This window comes from Barbus barbus (assembly GCF_936440315.1).
Source record: "Barbus barbus genome assembly, chromosome: 23".
Taxonomy (NCBI): domain Eukaryota; kingdom Metazoa; phylum Chordata; class Actinopteri; order Cypriniformes; family Cyprinidae; genus Barbus; species Barbus barbus.
Genome location: NC_136751.1, coordinates 1,133,424 through 1,152,727, shown reverse-complemented (window position 1 = coordinate 1,152,727; position 19,304 = coordinate 1,133,424). Strand labels below are relative to the sequence as shown.

General features: G+C 35.3%; 1 protein-coding gene across 1 annotated transcript in view; it reads left to right on the top strand.

Moving 5' to 3' along the window:
• Positions 1–17,438, top strand: part of insyn1 (inhibitory synaptic factor 1) — a 59,659-nt gene extending 42,221 nt beyond the window's left edge. The window contains exon 3 of the mRNA XM_079374359.1: positions 16,591–17,438. Within this exon, the coding sequence (XP_079230485.1) occupies positions 16,591–17,340 (750 nt within the window). The 3' untranslated portion in view covers positions 17,341–17,438. The remainder of the gene's footprint in view (positions 1–16,590) is intronic.
• The last annotated feature ends 1,866 nt before the right edge of the window (positions 17,439–19,304 follow it).

Genomic DNA, 19,304 nt, shown 5'->3' with positions numbered 1-19,304 from the left:
GATGCAATTAATCGCGATTAATCATTTGACAGCACTAATGTTTATATATATATATATATATATATATATATATATATATTACAAGATACTCTCTCTCTCTCTCTCTGTCTCTCTCTCTCTCTCTCTCTCTCTATATATATATATATATATATATATATATATATATATATATATATATATATATACATATATATATATATATATATATATATATATATATATATATATATATACATACATAGATATTAGCATTAATTAATCATTATCAAACTAGTTTTGATCTCCAGTAGTATTCCGTCCAGATTTGCATTTAATAGACTACTAAGAGTGGATATATATTTTCTTGCCCCTGAAATACATTTTTAAATATATTTTGGTACACAAAGACTGAAACTAAATAAATGTTCTATTTCAAAAATATTTTTAATTTCATAACCTCATTGTTTACAACATATATTTAATATATTTTGGTCAAATTCTTCTTCTTCTTATTATTTTTGCTGTGTGGGGTTCATCAGTGAGATGCTTTTAGTCAAATGTGGTGCTTTAAAGTTGATTCATTCCTTTGAATAAATATTAGGAAATAATCCTAGTATTTTGACTAAATTAGCCTAATAAAAAGTGTTTCTGCTGACACTGACCCAAAACTAATTACAGTCATACTAAAGGATACAAATAAATCACAAATTACACACAAGCCAAACTAGTCCGGTTGCTTCAGTGGATCTGAACCCAGTTGGAAACCAGCCAGAGAGAATCTTATGTTCCAAACCATCTTGAAAATGAACCATCGACTCTGAAACTCCTGACGGTTAATGACTGAATAAATCCTGCGATGCTAATAACCCGTCAGCAGCTGTCGTTTGTAGGCGCTGAATAGACCCTGCTTGTAGATTGAGAGTGTGTTTTAGGAAGTTAAGCAGGCAGATGTTCCTCAGGGGACTGCTGGATATACTGTTGTGATTGTGTTTGCAAATAGACTCACCTTTGCTTCCGCTCCTCCATTCAGATTACAGCTCGACCATTGATTCGGCAAACGAACGCGTCTGATAGAGGTGTCACAGGTCTTGCTAAAGAGAAAAAGAAAGGAATGGATCGAAAGACAGCAACTCAGAGGAAGAGGATGATTGAAGGAGAAGAGGGAATATTTATGTTTGTGTTTGTGTAAGAGTTTAGTCTCTCTTCATGAGGTCCATCTTATAAATTGATGTAGGTTGTCAAGTACGAGTATGTCTTCTCAATATTCACCAGCTGTATCTTCTGATGCTACTCTTTGTTCTGCACAATTCAAAGCCTTATTTTTGGTTCATTTCTCCTTCAAATAAATAATTAGCTCTGAGGCTGTTAAATCCGTATTGATTAAGCGCTGTTGTGAAACTGCAACAGTTATTAAAAGCAATTAAATAATACACATATTTTCATTAAATATGGCTTGAAACTACAAATAGCAGCAGCTCACAACACTTTCAGGAACATGTTCATTTCAATTAATTAATGTATTTATTTATTTATTGTTTGTTTTTTCATTTTTTTTTCATTTACCATAATACAGTAAAAACATATATTTATATTTATGTTACTATATTTAGGCAGGCACATGTTTATTATTTTGAACAGTATTTTTTTACAGCTTTTACCATTACATATATTTAATGGTATAGTAAATATAAAAAACAATAATGAATAAATAATTAATTTGTATTTTTAAACATACATTTTTATATATATATATATATATATATATATATATATATATATATATATATATATATATTCAAACTTCACCCCGTAGCTAAATATGCATAAGATTTTAAAAAGCAGTGACTTTTAGGGAAGACAGAAATACATCAATATCAATGCTGAGGGCGATGAATCCTTTAAACTGCCTCCTTAAGTCATTTAACATCCTTTCAAACATGCATAACAATTCAGAACATAAACTGCAAATATTGTTCCACAACCCAGCTGATTTGAAATCGCTACACCCCCTGTGATTTATCTGAATACTAATACACAAAATCAAAAAGCGTTGTTCTCTTGATTAAGCAAACTGAACAGCGTGACTCATGTTTCTCAGTTCAGGCAATCGAGTCAATGTTTTTGTCTCATCTGGACACCCTCCTGCTTCCCACGGCAGGTCCCATGCCCTCCATCAAATCACGGCATCGCTGATTGTAAACCGTTCCTGGCTGTGTCAAGGTAATTCTGACGATGCCTTAAAAAAGTCCAAAGCAAAAAAGACAGAGAAATGGAAATAGCTTTGCTGCTGCTATGCTTCATGCCTTATAAAAGCAGCTCCGAGAGCAGAATAAATACATATTTCTTTCTTTCCTTATTCACATTGCTGGTATTTTCACTTCTGTATGGTAGAGCGAGTTGCATTTGTTGGGTAATGATATATGGGATTTGCTAAATGCGAACGGGGAATCTATTTAAACAGATGCAGTGTGGCCAGAGAAACATCGATCTGATGGCCTGTATCACAGACAGAACAAGAGTCTATGAATAAGACTAGAGAGTTTTCCTCACATTCTCCAGCCCAATGCTATTTTAAGCCCTGGTTTTGCCCTGTGAGTGATGAAGGACAAACCACAGTCTGGGAAAATACTGTCTGGCAGAAACAGAAAGAACAGGACGCATCCAAACATCTCCTGTTAAGAAAATGACAAGCACTGCAGACAAAATGAAGAGACTGATAGTTTCTATCTTCTATCCACTGCTGAAAACAAACAGCAATATCAATATGATCTCAAGCTGACGCTCATATTATGGGTTACTGTGGTTTTGATGAGTGTCTTGAGATGCACACCTGGATCTGCAATATGATTTCATTATAATTATCACGTGTTTTCGTGCATAAAGCGTGATTCTAGCATGATCTGCATAGCTTTGTAAAGGTGCAAACATTTGTTAATTCTCAAGACGACGACACTATGTAAAGAGTATTAATTTGAAAAGTTTGAAGATGTATCCTTTTTTTTCTTATTTTGTTGAAAAATATTTTCATTTAGTAGGCTACATAAGCTAAATAATATACAAAAGTGCAGTTTACTCTGATCATCATATTCAAAATGTTTTCACTCCGGGTGTTATTTTAGTATCATTTAATTATGTATTATCATTTTACATCTTTTTTTCTTTTTATTTTGTTTTGTTATTGTTTGTTACTTTTACAGTTTTGTTGTTTATTTTGAATTAGATTATATGTTTTGAATTTCTGTTTTCATGTTAATTTTAGTTAATGTAATTATTAGTTATTTATTATTTTAAATATGTCTATATAGTTTTATTAATATTTATTTATATAGTTGTTTTGTTATTTTAGAACATCAAGTTAAACTAAATGAAAATGAGAAATGTTGCCTTGGAAACTAGCTGAAATTTTATTTTATGTTTTATTGCATGTAGCATTTACTTTGTCATGTAATGAAAATTATTTATTTATTTATTTGTATGCGTGTGTGTGTGTGTGTGTGTGTGTGTGTGTGTGTCCAGTGTGAAAAGTTGCTCTCAAAATCATATAATCACTTATGGAAAGGGTTCAAATGTTGATATAATAGGTGATATATCTGCAAATATATTTCATACAAATAATGCAAAGATTTTTTTATGTTTTACACTGACATCGGGCTGGTCTAGACCCAACCTTTGTATGAGCCAATGAGAAAACTCCCTGCCATTTATGTATTCAGTGACAGGTCAGCAGTGTTTGGTCTATTTTAGCTTCAGATGTTTAGCAAAAATGACTGAAATTGCTTAAAGCACCTTTAATTGCTTTACCTCCAGAAATGCGGTGTGAAAATCAGACTTTCTATTGCTCAGTTGGCATAACAGTTTGCAATTTGTTGGCCATTTTCAGTGTGTCATCCAGGTTATATCTGCTGAGAGTTAATTACCACCCATGCGCCCTTTTGTGTGCGTTTCTCTCTCTGTCACACATGCACGTATAAACACAGCTTCACACTTACGCGCTGAGTAACACATGAAGGGATTGAAAGGATGATGAATGTGTCAGGGGAAGAGAAAAATGCATGTGACTTAATTAGTGACTAATATGCTTCTATTATGTCTTTTCGAATGTGCTTCACTGTCTTACTTCCAATTAAACTGTCAGCCACTGAGAGTAGGCAGTAGGTTTCACCATTATAACGTACAAATTACTCTCTTTAAGCCACCATCAGGTAGTCTAAATAAACTCCCAACTGTTTCATCAAAGAGATGAGAAAAGTCGTTTATGAAAAGTGCTAGTTACAGAGGATGAAGTACATTGCAAACTGCTTCATGGAGTTGCGATGTGAAAAATATTCAAATTTAAAGATTAGAAAATCATTCAGAAAATCCAGAGAACATCAGTTACGTGATGCGAATGCAATTCCGATTACTCTGCTCTTTCTCTAAAGACTGCTATAAGCAAATGCATCAACCAATCGAGTGCATGCTCAGAATCTGTTCAGTGAACTCATACTTCACTGATGAAATGACTCAATTATATAATCATGAGGTTCAATGCGAGGGAAGAAACCACAGCATACGCTGACAGTACATTAGGATGTCTTATAGGGAAGAAAAGCCCTGGTTTTCGAGTCAGGCTGTGTGTTCGCTGCAGCTTTCTTCGTGTAAATCTTTGGCGAGGCCTCTGTTGTCATCATTGAAGGCAAATGTTTCTAAGATGGTTGTTTTCGTGGGCTGAGCTGATTCATTAATGAGTAGTGCTGCACATTGTCACAGTCTTTAACAATGCTATCAAAACTGATGTGATAGAATGCTGTATTTCTCTCTGTAAAGAGCAAGGCATCAGGCAGAGGAAAGAGAAAACAGTCTATTGCAGAAAAGCAGCTTTATACATCTTGTTTCAGGTCCTCGTTGAGAGTATCTTTACATGGTTTTCAGAGGCTTTGCTAGATTCGCTAGATAAGAAACTAATTAATAGTGAGAATTGGTCCCTATACTAAAGTGTTACCAGCAATTTTACTGCTACAATGTATTACAAGACTGTAAGAATGTACAGTATATGATTATGTCATTTTGAATAACTGGCAGTACTTTTGTTGCATAATCTTTATTGTATCTCTGTATAAACATTTTTAATGCTCATAGCTCACTTATAATACATTTATAACACATGTATAATGTTATACTGTCAGAAATGCAAAAGTATTTAGGGACAGAAAGATAGTCATGTTATAAAATCTTCAGCATAGGTGTTTTATCGCTATATAAGTAATTTTACAGCTTTTAATACATTTATAACATATCGGTAACACTATTTTAAGGTGTCCTTGTTACACGTTGCATGTAATTACTAAGTCAAGTCACCTTTATTTATATAGTGCTTTTAACAATACAGATTTTGTCAAAGCAACTTTCCAATATCAAAATAGGAAAATAGTGTCAATAATGTAAAATTTTCAGTTAAAGGCATTTCATAACATATAGTAAGTGCATGCGGTTAATTAATATTACTCAGTACTTAAATCTATAATTGCCCTGTAACAAGGACACCTTAAAATAAAGTGTAACCCACATTTATAACACATGTGATAAAATACAGAAGAAAAAGCTAAAGAACCTGATTATTTTATTTTGACTGGCTGGCAGTATTTAGGGACAGAAAAAGTTATGTTACATACTGTAATCATCATATATGTGTTATTAAGCAATTTATGGCTTACAGTACATTTATAACTCATTTATAACATAAATGCATAATATTATTCTGTCAATAACACAAAAGTGTGCTTATTTCATTTCGAATGACTGGCAGTACACTGCAAAAAATGCTTTTCTTACTTAGATGTGTTGTCTTGTTTCCAGCCAAAATATCTAGAAATTCTTAAATCAAGAAGGATTTTCTAGATAAGTAAAAACATTGTCTTTTTTTTCATAAAAAAAAAAAAAAAACGTCAGTGAGTTAAGTGAGATTTTGCTTGAAACAAGCAAAATAATAATAATAATCTGCCAATGGGGTAAGCAAAATAATCTTGTTTTCTGTTTGAAATTTTGAGTTTTTGCTTGTTCTAAGCAAAAACTAACTTAATTTTTACTTGTTTTTTTCTGAAAATCCTCCTTGATTTAAGATTTTTTTGATATTTTGGAGAAAACAAAACAAAAAATCTAAGTAAGAAATGCATCTTTTGCAGTGTACTCTGGGACATTGATGTAAGTGATGCTTATGTTCAACAATTCATGTGTGACTTGTCTGCAATGAATAATTCATGTATAGCCTAAAGAACCTGTGCAAGCCACCTGGTAATAACACAGTGAAAATGACATCAATTAAACTAAATTAACCCTATTTGAAATGGTGATGAATATGTGCTGATATCTGGATCTGACTTCCTACTGGTCGTAAGCCTCAGGTAATGCAGTCAGCGAGTTACGTAAAAGAGCTCCAGAGAGCGGCCCAGTCAGTATCACAGCACCGCTCACAGAGCCATTAATAGCCGGCAAACCCACATCCCAAGTTAGCCAAGCCTATATCTAAAGATAGCCTTAGCATATCTATAGCTGTGGCCCACATAATTCTTCAGCAGAGTTTGAAATGACTGCAGCCAGCCAGCCAAGCTTCTGGAAGAAGAGAGGAAAAATAATGACCACTTTTGACAATTCCGCTGCAATTAGGAGCAGAGCAATGTATGCAGCGGATCACAGGACTCGCCACCGTTGACTGACACCCATTATACAGCTGTGTTTCTGTGCTGCTTCTGATTTTCCGGCTGTTGAGAGCCTCATCGCCCCACTCATGGCGTTTGTGAATGTGCAGCATGTGCTAAGGTCGGCTTGAAGTGTTATTTCAGAGTCTAGATATAACGGAGGGTGTTGTGTGCCTAATGAACGCCGGAGCCCGTGCTCCCATGTATGACGGGATAATTAGCCGCAAACGGTCGGGGGGAGCACTTCAAAGCCGTACTCCACTCCCTCGGCACGGGATGAGTGACACATCTAACCAATCAGGTCTGCGTGACCCAGATCATTCGTTAGAGCTCGGAGGTCTATCTCACGAAGAAACATGCAAAAAAAAAACATGAAATCTAACTGACACAGGATTTGTTTTCTTTTCATACACAGTATCACTGATAACATGGTCTATATATTAATTCATATAAATATATATTAATATATATATTAATAATAAATATCAAATATCGCCATGCCATATATTTTCAGTTCATATTCTTGTCCGTTTTTCTTTTTCGGCCAATAATTTTCAACAGCTGAAAATTCGGAGCATCTCTAGTTTTTATCATATGTTTTTAACATCTATGACCAATTAACTCTTTCCCCACTATACTGACGGAATTTTCCGGCTTTCCGTGTTTCCACTGTTTTATACGGTAGGAGGCCGTATTTTTTTTTTTTTTTTTTTATGAAACTCGCTCACATTGAAGTGATGGGGGAAAAATGCCTGAAGCTAAACTAAAAAAAAAAATATTTGTTTGTTGAAAAATGCTGGTGGGGAAAGAGTTAACCTGTCAGCAATTGACCATTTTTTTATAAGAAATACTGGCAGTACTCAGGGACAGAAAGTAAGTCATGTTTACGTAGTATTATGTTAATGGTATATGTTTTATCTCTATACAAGAAATTTTACAAATTCTAATGCATTTATAACACTTATATAACATTACTATACTGTCAAAAAATGCATGATTTTATTATGAATATCTGACAGTATTCAGTGACAGAGAAATATTTATGTTACAATCTTCATAGTATGTTTTATCTCTAGATAAGCAATTTTACTGCTTGTAATAGATTCATAATACAGTACTCTATTAACACATATATAGTAATTATAATAATAATAATTATTATTATTATTATTATTCAGATAAATCCCTTTTTCTGTAATAATTTATTTATTTTATTGTATTATTTATTTATTTTTTTATGCACCAAAAGCACAGTGGTACAACCTATTTCAGATAAATCCCGTTTTAATATAATCATTTTATTGAATTATTTTTCCCCCATGCCAAAACATTATGGTACTGTACAACCTTTTTCAGATAAATTCCTTTTCTGCCCATGCAATGCCTCCAGTCACAAGTCTGACCGCACAAGACTCCAGATAACCTGTGAAAGTGATGTCTCGAGCGAGCACAGCAGGACAGCTCTGATTATTTCTTCTTTGACTCTGCCTTTCTCCTTCTATGACATCACCTTGAATATTCATTCACAGTATCAGCTCAACTGAATATCTGAAGCATTTGCTGTAATTATTTTGCAAATTTCATAATGATAAAGAGGATGATGACTCTGCCAGAAGGAAATAGATTCATGCATGCCGTCCAAACCAGTGCACTAAACAGAGAGGACGATGAATATATCCCTGTCTTCCTGAAAATTTCAAACGCTGCATGAGCGAAATACATTAAAGAAATATTTACCAACGGTTCACTTTGAAATCAGCATGTGACGCAGTTGCAGTAATTGTTTGCAGTTCCTAATCATCACATTCGGCCTCTAACTATGGAGAGGCGGTTTTAATAGCTCTCTGTTACTCTACTGCTCACATTTCAATCAGATTCTTGGGGAAATTCATGCCAGAGGCTGAATATTATATAATGGATCATTCAAAGGCCTGAAAAGTTTCCCTGACAAACTTGTTTCCAATAGCTATTCGGAGATGATGGAAATTATTTCTTTTTTTGGTCTGTATGCTGTAATATAAAGTAGCCTGATTGCGCTGGTTGTTTGAGACAAAGACAGCATGAAAACAACACTCGTCTTGTTTAGTCTTTTTATTGAAGAGCTTTATAAATACCCACAATCATCACTGCACAGGATTTTATGATTCAGCAGAAGTTGTAGGACAGCAGTGTTATTGTGGAGGTGAACGCTGCATCATTAAACTTACTATTTTCATGGAAAGCATTATACAGTTTTGAGGATACTTTGACGAATAGAATGTACAGAAAAACAGTAGTTTCCACAAAAATATTGTTCAGCACAACTGTGTTCAACATTGATAATAATCAGAAATGTTTGTTGAGCAGTAAATCAGTATATTATTATGATTTCTGAAGATCATGTGACACTGAAGACTGCAGTAATGATGCTGAAAATACAGCTGCAGATCACAGAAATAAATTACAGTTTAATACATATTCAAATAGGAAACAGCTATTTTATATTGTAAAAAATATTTCACAATATTACTGTATTTCTGATCAAATAAATGCAGCCTTGCTGAGCATGAGAGACTTATTTCAGAAACATTAAAACAGCTTAAGTATTCCAAACTTTTGACCAGTAGTGTACATATTTATTATTTATCATTTAATTTGCATGCTTATTATTTATAATTAATTGTATATATTTATATGTATGAAATCAGCAAGGGATCAGTTAAATTGCACATGGGATTCTAACGCAGCGAAAATGTTCAACATAAGTGACCTCGACGCAGGGTTCATCTGAAACACATGAAACAGCAGCAGCACGTGTTTTTATGTCTGTACACCACAAGGAGCTGCCTTTGGATCGCCTTTCCAGTGCGAGTTATTCACGGATCAGTGCCACAGATTGCATTTTGCAGGAGGCTTTGGCAGAGAGTCAGCTGTCACTCTCAGGATTGCTGACCTCTCTCTGTTCTGCCACCGCTACCTGCTCCGCACTTCCTCAGACGCACCGACCGCAATTACCGCTCAAATCACTGCGGATGGAAATAGAAATAACATTCCAAGCATTGAAATATCTAAGTGCTACACTCAGTATACTGTACATGTTATACTGAAGCTGTTATTTCCAGACAAGATATTTACACGGTATCACAGAAGCAAGATTACTGTTTTTCTGAATATCAGCAGGTGATCACAGCCGGGTTGAAATATAAGAATCGTTTTAATTGTTTAAGATCGTTTGCTGACGATTGTGGTCACTAAATCTCATCTTAACAGTTTATTAAATGGTTATGCATTTATTAATGGTTTTTATCTAAACATCAACATTTGCAGCAAGTTCTGTGAACAGCTGTGAAACATATGTGAACAATTTTGTGATAAATCAGTGCTTATTTATTTATTTATTTACACCTGCCTACCTATCTACCTACTTGCCATTAAACAAAATTATATGCAATTTAAAAATTGCATATTTAATATTTTAACTATTATTATTAATTTAATATAATCTTAATATTATATTGGGTGATCGATCATCCTATACATGTTAACCTCATCTCAATATATGATGCAATTTAGCAGTAAATTCACACAGTTTATTAAAGATAGAAAATTGTATTAATTCATCCATTAATTTATTTTTTATTAACATGATCTTGTTGTGACAAACCATTCTGTGCCATTATTATTTATTTTTTTTATTTTACACATCAGTATATTACAGTACAATCTAATTGAAACACATCTCTGAGTATCATTCCAGAAGGAATGTGTTCTTAAAAAAAAGAACATTTGAATGAGAACATTTGAACATCACTCATGAGTCATAAAGACAGTTAAATGTTTTGTTCCAGTGTTTTTATCTGAACCCCGTGTTTGAACAAATCATTTGAATGAAAGACTCAGAGAGTCACTTGTCGCCACCTACTGGTCTGATGAGTTAGTGAAAAATGATCATTAATGCACAATTTAACTGGCCATATTGTATTTAAAATGTAGCTAAATATTAACGTATTATTACCTTTTTTACTTCACACTTTTTTTCAGAAAAATAGCCAGTTTGGTGTCATGCTACCAGATATAATCGTTCCACATTGCTGGCTTTGAGTCTCTCTCACCCTCCACGTGTTGGCCACAATGTACTGTTTTCCTCGAGCTGCTGCTGGTGTATAATTTAGCTCCAGTGAGACGAGCATCAGCTGAAAGCACCGGAGTGGAAAGACGAATCTTTTCTGAGTTGAATAATCCAGCTGCAATCTCTGCCATTATGAGGGCCGAGGCCGACAAAAGGATGTGATTTTTACCCTATAGACTGTAATTACTATTGCAGGTTCTCATTGTACTCCTTCCAGTTAAAACGCAATGTGTCCCAACGCTAATGACTTCTTCCTGATGTGTTCATTCATCCTTTACACTTAGGCAATCTGTTTACCCAATAATTTACTCCATAGCCCACTCACTCTCTCGGCATCTCGCAGAAAATTACTGTTCATTGTAGCTGCGTCAAGCCCATCTGTGACCTAGAAAGGTTGCGCAGACCCTTTAAGCTTGCGCTGATATCTAGTTAAATTGCTTCAGGAGCCATTGTGGGGTGAGGGCATTGCCTAAACGAGCTCATTTGAATGATTTTGTTTACCCCGAGGAACGCCTGCTCTAGAGCAAGCCACGGGAACAGAGGCGGCGGCTGATGATTACGCAGCACAGCAGACATTGTCAGCGAAATTAGTCCTTTTCTCTTTCTGTTAGCAGTTTGCGTTGGGCTTCGAGGGGGAAGTTGGAAAGGTGAAGAGTGTAATTTTTGCAATGTTAAAATACTTTCTCCTGCCCCAGTTATTTGTAGATAGATTTCTCCCAACACAGCAACACTGGTTCATTTCACTGTAAAACCCAAGTGAATGAAATGAAGTGATTATATTGAGCATGCTTTGCATCAGACTGTATAAGGTGAATAAATGTTGATATTAAGTGGTACAGTTACAGTCTGTTGTTTCATTCCTGAATGAATCGTGTTAAGTTTATGACTAGCTCCCAACACGCTTTGCATCAGACTGTATAAGGAGAATAAGTGATGAAAATACTGTAGATCTTATTTTGTGTGTTTTTGCACAAGATTAATACAGGGAGAGATGTGTTAGTGTTTAATGTTGGGATGTTTCTGTTCTGTTGCAGTTTTGCATGGTCAGGTCAAGGATGGACAGCAATAACTTAAGATTATATATATTGCATGTTACTTATTGCAATGTTGGGGAGAAACTAGTTGCATGTAACAGCGTCATGCAAATTAATTACAAAATACATGTAACTGTAATCTGTTACACTTACTGAGAAAATGTGTAATTAAATTAGTTACTTATAAAAGTGTTAATGATTACAAGGGTTACATATGATTACAACTTGTTTTAATATTTACTATTTATTGTTATGATTGTGAATCTGTATCCTCAGAACGATCTCAAGGTAAAACGATTTTGTGCTGGCTGTTCTTTAAAATTAAATTATCATAATCTTAATTCTGAAAGTCTGACAGTAATCAGTGTTGAGTCCTAATGTAAGGCTAACCCTGCCTGCTTTACATTTTTGAAAATGTTGAAAACATTTGTTAGAAATTTAGAAAAGTAATCAAAAAGTAATTAAATAAAAATAAATAAAAAAAGTAATTTAATAAAGTAATTGACATAGTTACACTACTTTTAAATAGGGTAACCTGTAATCTGTAACCGATTACATTTTAATTTAGAAGTTATCACAAGATGTTGTTGTTTTTTTACACAGTTGCATGTTTGTTGACCCAATTTATTGCATGTCTACTCTAAACCATCAGTGACAATAAAGAACATTTATTTATTAATTAAGAACCTTTAACATCCATGGAATCTTTTCATTGCACAAAACAGTCTTCATAGTCGAAAAAGTTTCTTTATTTTGTTCAAACTAAGACAAAAATGGTTCTTTTAAGCACTGATCACAGAATGGTTCTTCTACGGCATCGCTGAGAAAAACCCTTTTTGGAAACTTTATATTTTAAGAGTGTACGTCTGGTGCCTCCAGTGGCTCTGAAATTACACACTTCACCTTTCATTTGGAATTGGAAATAAGTTCTTCTGACAGTGCACTTGTTCCTGTGAGGATGTGGTGCAGTTCCAATTAATATTAAAAATGGCATGAGTCATAACAGACCTAATATTGATAAAATTACGCTCCTCTCTTGGATGACAGGGGTTTGCGAAATGTGTCTAACGGTGCCAGACTATCCGGAAAACACTGATTGAATTAAATCCTGCTTTTGCGGGACGAGTAATCTAGTAAACAAAGCTATTTCATCCACCCTTAGGGCAGCAATTCATCTCTTCTCTAGACTTCATTCAGCGCACATACACCCAACAGCAGAAGTTACAGAAAGTCCACTGCTCAGACAGTGACACCTGCATTATTTACCAGAGAGACTCAAACCAATGAGCTATAATAATACTAGGAGAAAGTATATTTATTTTATAGTGTTTTTTTAAGAATATTTTGTGAGTGTGAGAAGTTTCAAAGGGGGGATCAGAAAACAAGACTTAATATCAATTGCATAAGTCATTTCACTTCTCAAGTAAATATATCTAGATTCAAGAATCTTTGCATATTTATACTGGAAAACAAGGCAAAAATACTAAGAAAGAAAATATTTTTTGTAACGAAGGCTGCATTTTGTAAAAAAATACAGTAAAAATTGTAAAATATTAGTACAATATTACTACAATGCGAATATCTGTTGAATTGTAATTTATTCCTGTGATCAAAGCTGCACTTTTAGCCAGTCTTCAGTAGGGTTGGGACAATAAATTGATTTGCGGATCAATTTTCTGAATGCATCATGATAGTCTCTCGAATCGATTCTGAGCTTCATTTTTAACAGCAGATGGCACTGCATGCTTTACTCTGGCTGTAAGCTGTACTCTGCTTGCTACCAGTTCCTTACACACACCACTTGAACCTAAAATAATCATTCATAAAGTTTGAAAAGGTTGAAGCGAATTACAAGAGTGTTCAATAGTAGGCTGTTTACATTAATCTTGCATCATAAAAGCATAAAAGCCGAGGTGCAAGTACATTTAACCACTTGCATGACTCAACCGAATGTACAAGCGTTTAAAAACTTAAACCTTTAAACTGCGGTCAAAAACTAGAGTGCCATCTGCTGTTAAAAAATGAGCTCAGAATCGATTCCAGAGAGAATCACGATGCATCTGGAAGATCGCAGAATCGATCCACGAATCGATTTATCGTCCCATCCATAGTCTTCAGTGTCACTCGATCCTTTGGAAATCATTCTAATATGCTGATTTGCTGCTCAAGAAGCATGTCTGATTATTAGCAATATTTAAACAGTTGTGTTATTTTTATGAAAACGACTTTATATACATTCAATTGCTTGGTTTGTAGTTCTGTGATTTGATTGGACAATGATGGACAGAGTAGGTCAACTACTGGCTGGCATCATTAATAACCTGTCACTCAATAAACCCAATTGGCCTTTGTTATTTCTGAGCTAATTTAGCTTTCAATTAGCTTAATGCATGTGACATCTCTTACTAAAGAGGTTTTGTGAGGGGTTTCATTCATCCAGGACATCCTATTTGCAATTTGACGATATAGTGCCACTCATTTCAATGTGGATGGCAAAACATCTTCAAACAATGCGAGGTACAGTAGGTCAAGTCAGAACAAATGAATTCTACCTGACATAAATCGCATGCATTAAATGAATGAAGTCAAGCAGTCGTATCCCATAAGCACCAGAGCAAACTCAATAACCGGTGTTCGCAGTGCATGCTTAAATATAGTATCACGCGTTCAGTCAGTGATTACAGATAGAGATGAGAAAAAGTGTCTCGGGCAACTCATCTGTTAAATCAGCGAGCGGATCACAGAAACACAGGCCCTCCTCTGGCTTTGGCTGCGGTGTAATCAGGGATTTAGAGCTCCTAATTGCTCCTTTGGAGTCATTGTGCTGGATAAATGAATTAGATTTTTAATCCCTCATGCCAGCAGGGCATATTCATCTGATCCTTCTGTGTTTATGCCACAAAGTGACAGGAAAAACACACATAAACCCAGACACCATGTTACGCAGGTCTGAAGAACATTTCGATAATTACTCCTCATTTCATTATTATTCCTTCCTATTTGAATCAACAATAAACTGATTTCAACTGAATAATGTCTGTTTACTGTTGTTTTTTAGAGTTGCTTCACAGTAGAATTGACTTCTGTTTGCATCATTGGATTTTTTTTCTTGGTTATCACTGTGAAGTTGTTTTGAAACAATCTGTATTGTATAAAGCGCTATAGAAATAAAAGTGACTTGAGGTTTTCTCAAGGTCACAAAAATGCCTTTATTCAGTTCTTAACAAGACTAAAGGCTGGAAAAACAACATTGGTCTCATGCTAGGAAAGAAATGTACAGTGTATTTGACTAGTTGGCACATTTTGTTTTTCTTTAAATAACATGATTTTAGCATGCATATCAGCACCATATTGCTTATGGGCCAATATTATAGTTTGTTTTAATTTTTGTATTTTTTTTGTCCCATATCTGATTTATATAAACCGTTATTGGATATGTTTTATGCATCCTCATTTACCCTCTGTTTATATAACAATTTGATATTTACCATTATCTAATATTCACTTAAAGTTAATATTTAAAAACACAAATAATTTCATAATATTATAATCTTTAGAAAATTCCCACATTAATATCCATTTTTCATACTGGTCATCTCAATATATATATATATATATATATATAAGCTATCTGCTGCCTTGTTTATTTAAAAGTCTTGTTTTTTCAACCCTATGCTTTAAAGGCAGGGTTGGTGATTTGGTTCAAAAACATGTTTTGTTATGCTGGTTGAAAGTCTCTTCACATCCTGATAGCAATCACTAATTGCTCTAAATATATTTATCTGTGGAAGTCATAGGACCATAAAATGTCTAGTCATATTCCTGTAATATTATGCGCTTTGAACTGTAATGTTTTCTCAGCGGTGAATGAGACCTGAGCTAATCTGACATGGTGATGCTGGTTATCCTCAGCTCTGTCTCTGTGCGGTCATGTGTTTGGAGGAGGCGTGGCTTTGGAGAGTGATTTGCAGGGAGGGTGGGATCTTATGCTTTCAAAGCTAGCTTGCTATTGCTACATTGTTTAGGTAAAATGTATAAACAAAGACTGAGTAAAATGTATTTGAGTACTGCAGAGTAAACTTCAGATGAGTAAATAGAAATTAGTTCAATTTACTTATTCTCTTTGTGAATTTTACATAGATTTTACTTAATTCCATACTTCAAATGATTTAAAAGTAGTGCTGTCAAACAATTAATTGTGAAAATAAAAATTCAAAAAGGTTTTTGTATGAATATAAATTTATACATGTAAAGACATGTAAATATGTAAAAATATATACTGTATATGTGTGCATTTATATACATAATAAATATACACAGTACACACACATATATAATGTAAACTATATGTGTGTGATGACTAAACGTGATTAATTGTTTGACAGCACTACTGAAAACATGAGTGTAAAAACTTGCAAAATATTTTTTTTGTGAGTGCATGCAGATAGATTTGATGTGCTGTATCTACCCAACTTTTAATATATCGCTGAGTGAGTCGTAAAGGCCCATGCTGGCAATCACAAAAATAATTGTAGTCAATTCATTTAATATATTGACACTCGCTTCGAATATCATGTTGGACAACCTTCAAGTCAAAAGGTTCTAAACTCAATTCCATTTTTGTTCAAACTGTTTAATAAAATGAATTATGATCCTAGGATCATTGCAGCGCTCTGCTTGGTTTCTCCTGAGTTGACCAAAGTAAAATTAAACTCACCTTCAAGGTGATGCTAATGCATTTTTGATGATCGAGGAACGCAAGATTATTTCATCTTTCTCTCTCTCTCTGATGCAGGTGGTGGGTCAGATCGACAAACTCACATCAGATTTCGACTTCGACCTGGAGCCCGACGACTGGACGGTGGCGACGGCGAGCAGCACGTCGAGCAGCGAGCGTGGCTTGGGTGAGGCCTTCAGACTGGACTTCCTCAGCCAAGACATGCTCTCCGACGGCTGGGACTTCTGCAACTTCCTAGAGGCCTCCAACCAGAAAGCACAGCGAGAGGAAACGGATGAGGGCCAAGAAAGGCCATCATCGTCCACAGCCAGCGTCTACTCACAGATGAACGGGGGCCTCCCCATCCCTAACGGGCCCCTAATCCTCACCCCAGACTCTTCCAGCGAGGAGGCATCCAGCTCCACTCACAGCCAGAAAACCAGAGAACGCGTCCGCTTTAGCGACAAGATCCTCTACCACGCCTTGTGCTGCGACGACGATGAAGACGAGGAGGAGGATGGCGGCGCCAAGGAGGACGATAAAGTGGACTGTGGGACCCAAGACACAGACAGCGAACCCAGTCCTTGGGCCTGTTCGCCCACCGAACACCCGCTGGGCGTCTATAACTGTCGAGAAACGGCGTCCGCGTGCCCCTCGCCCGTGAGGATGCCGGTGACGGGCTCTCACACGTTACCCAGGAAAGGTCTTTTCAACCCGGGCTGCCGGAAAAAACTGCTACGGAACAGCAGTACACAGACGGTTTCGGATAAGAGCACTCAGACTGTCCTGCCCTACATCCCCGCCAAACAGAAAAACAAGGACCTCTGAGAGAACAGCCGACTTTACATATACAAAACACCAACGGACTGAGACAGGATTACAAAGAACTGTATACTATTTAATATTAAATGCATAGATAATAGATTAAAAGAAAAACAATAAATTAATTACTAAATAAATTATATATGGGAAAATTTCAAGACTTGCCAAAGTCATTTTATGACTCTTGCACATATTCAGAAGAGATATTCTCATCCTTTCATATACTATCAGAGTTTGGTTTCCTTACAGCATTATTCTGTTTGGGATTTATTGATATTGAGGTCTTTAAAGTGTTCATAGGCAAACTTCTGAAGTTAGGAAAGATTCAAACACTGTTTTGAGCACAAGACAAGACCAACACTAATGATTGTTTTGGTTTGTTTCTAAAAGAAGTCTCTTCTGCTCTCCAAGGGTGCGTTTATTTGCTCAAAAATACTGTAAAACCAATAATATGTTGCAAAATATTACTAACATTTAAAATAACTGTTTTCAATTGTAATTTATTTATTTATTTTTATTTTTATTTTTATTTTTGTAGAATAATACATTGTTACACGTTTGGGATGGATTTCTATTCATCAAAGAATCCTAAAAAAATCAATTAAAATAAATTGTGTCATGGTTTCCACAAAATATGAAGAAGGCGGTATTATTTTAGTATCTTTGAGATACTACAATAATTTTAATAATTTATCAGTATTTTAGTACATCAAGTTAAACTAACTGAAAATGAAAAATATTGTTTTTATTAGAGCAATTAGTTAAAAAAAAGTTTGTTTATTTATTATTTCAGTTAACATTTATGTTATTTCAAGTAATGGAAGTGTCTTTATAGTTTTAGTTTTAGTTTTCAAGTAACTTTAATAACCTTGGAAGCAGCATGACTGTGTTCAACATTGATAATAATCAGAAATGTTTGTTGAGCAGTAAATCAGTATATTATTATGATTTCTGAAGATCATGTGACACTGAAGACTGGCGTAATGATGCTGAAAATACAGATTTGGTCAAATAAATAAATTACAGGTTAACACATGTTCACATAGAAAACAGCTATTTTAAATTGTAATAATATTTCATAATTTTTATGGTTTTGCCATAAAATAAATGCAGCCTTGGTGAGCAGACAAGACTTCTTTCAGAAACATTACAAAATCGTAGTCTCTACAAGCGGTAGTCAGGTAAATCTCCTTTGATTTTTCTGAGTATTTGAGGATCACACTCTCAGTTCAGAGCCTTTGGTTGGGTGGGATGAGGGAAGGGATAAAAAAGATGTATTTTGAAGTGCCTGCTTTCCTCTCTGACATTTACACTGCTTCTCTTGCCTCTCTCCTCTCGGCGGGGAGGTGGAGGTCGCTGGGGGTGACGACTTGAATCTCGGTGCACAAAGTCGAGATGCAAAAGGTTATGTCTCCCTATTCTTGGGCCCAGTGGGGATTGTGAACTCAATAGCGCTGTGTTTTATTCAAAGGGATGTTGCCAATAGTGCAGCGGATCGATCCTCAGCGAGGGGCTTCGGTGCTGAGCCTTCTTCTCGCGCCTTTGAGGGTCTTTAACAAAAACCTGCCTCTCTGCTAGAGCTCGTGGTATTTACTCTACAGTGCAAAAACAATCCTGTGCGTGGGAGGAACGGAGAAAAGAGAGCGAATTTATACATTAGAGAAAATGGAAAGGCAAATGAAGGGCAAAGTCGCCCAGCAAAATGAGTGTTTGAAGACAGATTGTTCTTAATTACCCCCTCGGCGTAATCATTTACTCAGATTCATCTCCCGCGGGAGCTGAGATGGTCAGACCGATAGATCCTGAATGACCGGCTCGCTCCGCAAACCTCCATCTAATAGGCTTCCAAACACACTGCTTCCGTTTTCAAGACAGGATGTTTATCTTGTGAAATCTGATGGTGGGTCATTAGGCCAGATTGTGGATTCAAATCAAGCACGCTGATGGATGATGTTCAGTGTAAACTCAAG